The sequence below is a fragment of the Sphaeramia orbicularis genome, chromosome 6 (genome assembly GCF_902148855.1).
Source record: "Sphaeramia orbicularis chromosome 6, fSphaOr1.1, whole genome shotgun sequence".
Lineage (NCBI taxonomy): Eukaryota > Metazoa > Chordata > Actinopteri > Kurtiformes > Apogonidae > Sphaeramia > Sphaeramia orbicularis.
In genome coordinates, this window is record NC_043962.1 from 625585 (window position 1) to 635499 (window position 9915).

At 42.4% G+C, this 9915-nt stretch overlaps 1 protein-coding gene across 1 annotated transcript in view; it reads left to right on the forward strand.

Moving 5' to 3' along the window:
• Positions 1–9915, forward strand: part of mbtps1 (membrane-bound transcription factor peptidase, site 1) — a 53234-nt gene that overhangs the window by 41983 nt on the left and 1336 nt on the right. Inside the window, exons 15-18 of the mRNA XM_030136605.1 lie at positions 2605–2720; positions 3072–3228; positions 9490–9614; positions 9714–9791. Coding sequence (XP_029992465.1) covers positions 2605–2720; positions 3072–3228; positions 9490–9614; positions 9714–9791 — 476 coding nt within the window. The remainder of the gene's footprint in view (positions 1–2604; positions 2721–3071; positions 3229–9489; positions 9615–9713; positions 9792–9915) is intronic.

The following is a 9915-nucleotide window of genomic DNA, read 5'->3' on the forward strand; positions in this document are numbered from 1 at the left end:
GGGTACCGCTGTAGGACTGGTGAACAGACCGGGTACCGCTGTAGGACTGGTGAACAGACCAGGTACCGCTGTAGGACTGGTGAACAGACCAGGTACCGCTGTAGGACTGGTGAACAGACCAGGTACCAGTGAACAGACCAGGTACCGCTGTAGGACTGGTGAACAGACCAGGTACCGCTGTAGGACTGGTGAACAGACCGGGTACCGGTGTAGGACTGGTGAACAGACCGGGTACCGCTGTAGGACTGGTGAACAGACCGGGTACCGGTGTAGGACTGGTGAACAGACCAGGTACCGCTGTAGGACTGGTGAACAGACCGGGTACCGCTGTAGGACTGGTGAACAGACCGGGTACCGCTGTAGGACTGGTGAACAGACCGGGTACCGCTGTAGGACTGGTGAACAGACCGGGTACCGGTGTAGGACTGGTGAATAGGACTGGTGAACAGACCTGGTACCGGTGTAGGACTGGTGAACAGACCGGGTACCGGTGTAGGACTGGTGAACAGACCTGGTACCGGTGTAGGACTGGTGAACAGACCTGGTACCGGTGTAGGACTGGTGAACAGACCTGGTACCGGTGTAGGACTGGTGAACAGACCAGGTACCGGTGTAGGACTGGTGAACAGACCTGGTACCGGTGTAGGACTGGTGAACAGACCAGGTACCGGTGTAGGACTGGTGAACAGACCGGGTACCGGTGTAGGACTTGTCTCTGTCCATGGTAGCTCCTTGTAGTTCAGTGTTTTCTGTGGAAGGGACCTGTTCATTTAACGGTGTGTAAACCGAACGGGGGGGGGGGGGGGGGGGTGTTCGGTCCGTGGTTCGGTCGGGGGGGGGGGGTGGGGGGTGGTCGGTAGCTCGGTGTCCGTGGTTCGGTGTGTGTGTGGGGGATCAGTAGTCCGGAAAGTGTGTGTGTGTGGGGGGGGGGGTTCGGTAGTTCGGCGTACGTGGTTCGGGGGGGGGGGGGGGGGGGTTAGAGCTCCTGAATCTTGGCAAACTTTCATTTGACTGTGCAGGACGTTTGTTCTGGCCTGTTATATATTAGACTTATGTAGAGTAAGTCTGGTGATGATTTTTTTGTATGAAATTTATGGTGTGGTGGCAAGGATTAGAGGAAACGCTAGTAGTGGATGCTCATGCGGGATCTGGCAACCCCTAGCCTGGGGGGAGGAGGAGAGGATACCACGTTCTACAGTATTTTGAATGTGACTGCAGTACCAGTTTTGGCCACAATCCTACATACTGCAGCTTTAAGATTTCTAAATTAGGACTTTTTATTGCACTATTGCAAATTTATTTTCAAAATGTTACAACTTTATTTGTCATACAAGTACATTATTTTCATTAAACTATTAGTTATGTTTAAACCGCCACTTTATTCTCTAAATATTACGACTTTATTCTCACAGTGTTTTTATTTTTCCAGTGTTCCCCTTAAACACTGTTGTATATCAACAGTCAAGTGTGTCAAAATCATTTAATTCAGGTTCAACATTCAAACCAATTTGAGCTCAAACAGGCCAGACCACATAAGTATAGAACACAATAACCCATAAATGATGACAACGACAAATTTTTCTTTTTATTTTAGTGTTTAAAAAAAAGTAAAATTATCTGAAAATGTTTACATTTACAAACTATCCTTTCACAAAAAAGATGAACAACCTGAGCAAGTATGAACAACCTGAAATGTCTTAACAAAAATAAGTGTGGTTTCACTAATATTCTGTCTGTTATTAAATGTTCTGTGTATTTGTAGAACCACTGTGATCTGTACGTTGTAATACACATGTATAAATGATAAACTGAGGCAGAATATTATTGTTAAAATTACACAGATTTTTCTAAATAAATTTCAGGTTTTTCATATTATTCACATTTTCTAAAGGATAATTTGTAGATGTAAACGTTGTTATAATGTAATTTTAACACTTTAGCAGTAAAACTGGGTTGAATTAATATCTAATTGGGTTTGTAGATTACCAGTGACTCAGAATAGATGGGATTACATTTTAGGAAAAATAGGTCAAAATTCACATTTATATGAAGTTTTTAAATCTTTTGTTCTTCCATTTACTTATAATGGGTGAAATTTCAAATGTCTATGAAAACATCAATATAGAGGCAACTGATATGACATCAGCACACGTATAGACATGATGACATCAGCACACACATAGACATGATGACATCAGCACACACATAGACATGATGACATCAGCACACACATAGACATGATGACATCAGCACACACATAGACATGATGACATCAGCACACATATAGACATGATGACATCAGCACACGTATAGACATGATGACATCAGCACACACATAGACATGATGACATCAGCACACACATAGACATGATGACATCAGCACACACATAGACATGATGACATCAGCACACACATAGACATGACGTATAGACATGATGACATCAGCTGAACTGATGCCAAAATAAGATACATTATGTACGAGGGGCGGGGCTTGTTGTGTCTGGATCCAGTTTTGTTCTTCTTTTACTGGTCTGACCCACTGCAGATGAACCTGTTTGTGGTTGTTGAACTAAACTGAATTGGACTGAATTTGTTTGTTTCCAGGAACGGAGACCACATCCACACCAACTTCAGGGACATGTACCAGCACCTGAGGAGTATGGGATACTTTGTGGAGGTGTTGGGAGCGCCCATCACCTGCTTTGACGCCAGTCAGTACGGTAAGAACCCCCCCTCCAGTACTCAGACCTGTGTACGGTAAGAACCCAAACACACTACCTGGGTCTGTCATGTCACTGAACATTGTTTTCAGAAAACATGTGGAGCATTGTTTTCTGAAAGTACTGAGTCCATTGGAGATGATCAGAACCATAACTGACCCATAGTTGGTCTCATTTATGTGTTTTCTGATCTTCTCTGTAAATACTCTTCAGTTCAAACTCCATACCTGAAACGCTGCCAGATTAAAACACTAAACTAGACTGAGTGCAGGTGCAGATCCTTCCTCAGCCTGTTCTGTGCTGGTTCTGGGCTTCAGATCCGCTAACGGTCCGTTCTCCGTTCGTCTGCAGGAACGTTGCTGATGGTGGACAGTGAGGAGGAGTATTTCCCAGAGGAGATCACCAAACTGAGGCGGGACATCGACAACGGCCTGTCACTCATCATCTTCAGCGACTGGTACAACACGTCAGTCATGAGGAAGGTCAAGTTTTATGACGAAAACACCAGGTAAATACTGTCCAACGCCGAAAAAAACCCACTAACCTGAACCGTGGCACCAACACGTCCCACAACAAACTGTCCATAGAGGTCACACAGGTCACACAGGTCACAGAGGTCAGAGGTCACACAGGTCACAGAGGTCACAGTGTCCACAGAGGTCACACAGGTCAGAGGTCACAGAGGTCACAGAGATCAGATAAGTTTAATGGACAGAAATGAGAAGAAGACGCACAAGACACAGACTGCCATATCTGCATTTAACCCAGGGTTCTAAACTCCTGTTCTTTCAGGTTCCACATTCAGTCTGATTTGATCTGCAGTGGACCGGACCAGTCAAATAAGAACAGAAGAACGCAGAAATAATGACTTTGTTTTAGTGCAAAAAAAACCCCAAAACATTAAATTATGAAAATGGTTACTTTTATAAACTTTACAAACCTGAAAAAACAGACATTTCTTCAGTAAAATCAGTGTAATTTTCTCAGTCTTCTTCCTCCACTTCTCATTAGTCCATGTGCATTCTGGATCAGATCTCCAAAGACACTAAACACTGAGGAACAGGAAGAAAAGAGTTCAAACTGGACTGAATTTAATACAGACATTTCAGGTTGGACACATTTGTTCAGGTTAGTCACATTTTATTGGTACAGGAGAGTTTGGAAATGGAAAGAGTTTCATCATTTAATGTGATTTTTTGCACTAAAACAAAGACAAAAATTTGCAGTTGTCATTATTTACAGACATAATGTCATATTATTATCACATCAAACCCAGTAGTAAATCTGCAGTCGTTCTTTTGTGTGGGTTCTTCTGCTGTTCTTATTGGACTGTAGATCAGATTGGTCTGGATGTGGAACCCACACTAACATGAGTTCCACAGCCTGGACTGTGGAGTTTATACACTGTGTAAATTCATCCCAGGGGTCGGACTGGAACCTTTGGTGGGACGCATTTGGGCCCTGGGATGCATGTTTGACAGCCCTGATTTAAATAAATACCTAAAAATACCAATACAGTACTTTTTAATATCAATACAGCATCATGAAATGAAATATCATGATATATTGCAGAAATGATATTTTCTTCCACCCCTAGTGTGAATGTGGATTCACCTCCTGTTTTATCTTCTTCTAATGATCCTCAGATAAACTACAGTGTGCTGTGTCTCTTCTACTCCCACTGCTTCTTCTCACTGTTTTTTTATTATTTAACTTTATTTCTGCCTCCTGGGTTTGGAATAGATGGAATATATCAGGACTTTGCACATCCACAGCTCCTCCTCACATCAACTGAACAGTTCCTCCAGCTCCGTTCATATCCAAGCCCAGCTGTCGCCCACTTTCAGCAGGATTCAAACACTGAAATATAGACTGTGTGGATTAGAAAAAGCTCTGCAGTGTCATTCACATTTAATTGAATGGAGGCGCTTCATTTCAGAGCCGTTCATTCACGGCCGCTTTTTCTGGACTCGAGTCCACAGAGAAACCAACCAAGAAGAAAAACAGGGGTTTATCACTTATACTGGGGGGGGGGGCTTAATATCAAAAACCACATTAGCCCTGATTTTCTGATGCAACAAGATGTTCTCAGCACTCCTGTGGAATTTTTTTGAAATTTTCGTCCAACCCCCCGCGAATATTCCTTTTCTCCCTCTGTAAATCTGCTCTTTCAGCTCCTCCACTCTTTTGTCCAGTTCAGTGTCTAAATCTGTTCATGATGGGACAGTTCATGGTCCTGTCAGTGCCAGACTGTATGGACACAGTACTGTGGACTAGGAACAGTCTGAGGTCAGGGTCATGGTGGAGGTCAAAGGTCATGGTGGAGGTCAAAGTCATGGTGGAGGTCAAAGGTCATGGTGGAGGTTAAAGGTCATGGTGGAGGTTAAAGGTCATGGTGGAGGTCAAAGGTCATGGTGGAGGTTAAAGGTCATGGTGGAGGTCAAAGGTCATGGTGGAGGTCAAAGTCATGGTGGAGGTCAAGGTCATGGTGGAGGTTAAAGGTCATGGTGGAGGTCAAAGGTCACCAAAATGACTAGTTTTTAAAAAAAAAAAAATCATACCATTCTGACATTTGATCAAGTATCTGTCCTCAGTTCTGTTCCTCTGGTTTCCTGGTGCCCCCCCCCCCCCCCCTTTGGCCCTTTACAGACACAGTGCAGGTTCAAACATGGACAGAACATTAGTGTGGAGGAAACACTAGCACACATTTACAAACACTAGCACACATTTAGAAACACTAGCACACATTTAGAAACACTAGCACACATTTAGAAACACTAGCACACATTTAGGAACACTAGCACACATTTAGGAACACTAGCACACATTTACAAACACTAGCACACATTTAGAAACACTAGCACACATTTAGAAACACTAGCACACATTTAGGAACACTAGCACACATTTAGGAACACTAGCACACATTTACAAACACTAGCACACATTTAGAAACACTAGCACACATTTACAAACACTAGCACACATTTAGAAACACTAGCACACATTTAGAAACACTAGCACACATTTAGAAACACTAGCACACATTTAGGAACACTAGCACACATTTACAAACACTAGCACACATTTAGGAAACACTAGCACACATTTAGAAACACTAGCACACATTTAGGAACACTAGCACACATTTAGAAACACTAGCACACATTTAGAAACGCTAGCACACATTTAGGAACACTAGCACACATTTAGAAACACTAGCACACATTTAGGAACACTAGCACACATTTAGAAACACTAGCACACATTTAGGAACACTAGCACACATTTAGAAACACTAGCACACATTTAGAAACACTAGCACACATTTAGGAACACTAGCACACATTTAGGAACACTAGCACACATTTAGGAACACTAGCACACATTTAGAAACACTAGCACACATTTAGGAGGGAATCACTGACACTTCATTCATTCATTCATTTTCTGAACCCACTTTATCCTTATCCTTGCCTTTATGGGTGAAGGCGGGGTTCACCCTGGACATGTGACCAGTTCATCACAGACTGAACATACACAGACAAACTAACACTGTCACATTCACACCTATGGGGGATTTAGATGAACCTATCAGAGCATGTGTTTGGATGGTGGGAGGAGCCAGAGGACCAGAGAGAACCCACGCAGACACGAGGAGAACATGTAAACTCCACCCACGAAGGTCCCACCCCCATGGACTAAAGGTCCTACTCCCATGGACTGGTGTTGAATGGACCCCACTTCACCACCGTGTCGCCCATCACTAACACAACATTACCACCCATTGTCATGGAGCTACAAGTATCACAACAGGACATGTAAATGTCAAAGTCATGTGAAACTGAGGAAACGGTTGTGTTGATCGTGTCTGATTGAATGTCAGTTGTTTGTGGTCAGTAGATGTTGTAGTCTCATGACGGTGGAGTGAGTGAACAGACTCAAAAACAGAATTATAAATTATATTATCTTCCTCTCCGTGTCAAACCAAATTCCTGAACAACCATGCTGATTGGTTGGTTAGCAGGTCAGTGCACGGACATCCTCTGCAAATGACATTTACGAAGACAGATGATCTTAAGGAATGAGCCTAATGGATTTGGTGTTTACACCTAGTCGACTTTGTCCTCTCAACATCTGTGTTTCATTATGTGCTTATCCAGAGGTGAAGATGAACCCAGAGACGAACAAAGGACTGAATGACAAATTCACTATATGTGCCATGTAAATAATGTATTACATTATGTGTTAATGTTGATTAACTCAGCACTTTAACTCTTTTATGCACGTAAGACTTAAGCCATTTGCCTGACCTGTGGTTTCACATATGTGTGTCCTGATCATGTTCACGGTGAATTATGTGAAAGTAAGAGTATCACTGCTTATAGCATGTCTGAATAATCATGCTATTATTTTACTGATGCTTAAGTGAGGTTACAGGTGACGTATAAAGTTTAAGTGATCTTATTTAAGGATCTTATTTAAGGATGCAAAGTTTTCTTACAAGGCTGCCCACAGTCCTCTCCCCTCTGTCTTCCCAAGAGGGAAGAGAAACGTGATACTGAGATATGCAAACGACTCGTTAACTATTCACGAGGAGGCGGTTTCCCGCCGAAAACAGACAAAGAAGGCAACGCCCCAAGGCATCGATGACTCATCAATATGCACGAGGAAGGCGTGCCGGGTTGGTTTTTGGACAGAACTATAAAAGTGAATGAAACCAACTTTTCAACAGAGTCTTTTCCATCTCCAGAGTCTTTCCCATCTCCCAGGCTCTCACAGAGCAGAGCAGAGTCTTCTCCACCTCTTCTGGGCTCTCACCTACACAGAGTCTTTCCCATCTCCCAGGCTCTCACAGAGCACAGCAGAGTCTTCTCCACCTCTTCTGGGCTCTCACCTACACAGAGTCTTTCCCATCTCCCAGGCTCTCACAGAGCACAGCAGAGCTTTTTCCACCCTCACTGCTCTCAACTTCAGCAAAGAGCTGTTCCACCTTCTAAGCTCTCCAAGAGCTTTACCATCTTCGCTGTTCTCCACTTCTCCTGGTGAGCTTTCCAGAACCAGCCACCAGAGCCAGCTGTGAACCTCCTCCAGCCACCAGAACTTCAGACCAGCAGAACTTCAGACCTCCAGACCTTCAGGCCTCCAGCGCAAGCACGTCGCTTCACAGCCTGTTCCTGCTTCGAACTACGTCAGAAGACTTCATCCATCTGCCGTCAAGGCCTCTCCAGCCTGCATCCTTCAGAAGGTCTCTAACTTGTAAGAAAACTTGCTCCTGATTTATCTGAGTTGGTGTTATTCCAATTTAAGTAGGTTTACCTCAACGTAACCTCACTAACGTTATAATATCTTGAATATAGCTATCTGCCAACTTAACCTACGTATTCTCCTGTCCATAATCTCCTGCTCCTTTTGTTGTATTTGTCTCTTGTCTCTATGTTATTTGTGTGTCTTAGTTTAGTTAATAAATTATTTATATGTGTATAAATCCATTGCCTCAGTTGTGCTTTGTGTACTGTTTATTCACACTCTGGTTCATCTGTGCAGTCCACGAACTATCACCTTTGCAAGATTTCTAAATTATTGTTTTGGGTTGATTTAAGTTTAAGCTTAGTTATAAATCTATAATTAAATTAATCAATAAGTCAACACTAAATTAATAAATAATTTGGAATCCTATTCTTGCTACAATGTGTTCTGAGGAGAGAACCTGAGCTCAACATTTGGAAGAACCCACATGAACAGCTGAGTTCCATCAAATATGCATTTGGACCATTTGGGTGACCTTTGACCTGTAATTGGACCTTTGACCTCTAATCTGACCTTGACTCTACACCTTTTGTAGTGCACAGCACTTTGAAGACATGACCTGTGTCACACAAACACATGTAAGGCCCAGCAGGAGCAGACTGACACACTGTACTTGATCCAAAGTGCAGAAGGTTTGAAAGTTCAAACAAAAACCCCACGTTTTCAGGGTTGGAAAAGTACTTTTCGGGGTGGGGGTGTTTGGGCTTGATTTGAAATTTGTTCACATTTTTGTGTTCCCAAGACATGGGAGCATTAGAAAATCTGGGCTAAAGTTGAATCTGAACATTTTCCTGAAATAAGCCCCCCCCCCCCCCCCCATACACACACTTATACATGAACGTGGGGTCTGCAGTTGTTTTTTTTCATTGTCATGTGTTTTTAATAAGATCATGTAGTTATACAGTGTAAATATATATTATACAGAGTAAATATGTGTTATACAGTGTAAATATATATTATACAGAGTAAATATGTGTTATACAGTGTAAATATATATTATACAGAGTAAATATGTGTTATACAGTGTAAATATATATTATACCGAGTAAATGTGTTATACAGTGTAAATATATATTATACCGAGTAAATGTGTTATACAGTGTAAATATATATTATACAGAGTAAATATGTGTTATACATGTAAATATATATTATACAGAGTAAATATGTGTTATACAGTGTAAATATATATTATACAGAGTAAATATGTGTTGTACAGTGTAAATATATATTATACAGAGTAAATATGTGTTATACAGTGTAAATATATATTATACAGAGTAAATATGTGTTATACAGTGTAAATATATATTATACAGAGTAAATATGTGTTATACAGTGTAAATATATATTATACAGAGTAAATATGTGTTATACAGTGTAAATATATATTATACAAGGGTTCGTCTATGCTTCTCAGACTGTAGATAACTTGTTTTTTTCTGTATTTTTTCTTCAGGCAGTGGTGGATGCCGGACACAGGGGGTGCTAATGTTCCAGCTCTGAACGACCTGATCTCAGTGTGGGGGATGGCCTTCAGCGACGGCCTGTATGAGGGAGACTTCACCTTAGCTGACCATGACAGTAAGTGGACTAGACTAGACTGGACTGGACTGGACTGGACTGCTGGTTCTGTAGTCCCTCTAACTCCGCCTCTAACTCCGCCTCTGTCCTCTGTCTCAGTGTACTATGCTTCTGGGTGCAGCATCGCTCGTTTCCCAGAAGATGGAATAGTGATCGCCAAGAACCTCAAGGACCAAGGTACACCCCCCCCCCAGAACACCCCCCACCTCCTGCTCCTCCTTCCTTCTCCATGTCCACATACCATGACCTCATAGTTGATAACTTCTCTCTCTCTCCTCTCTCTCTTCTCTCCTCTCTCTCC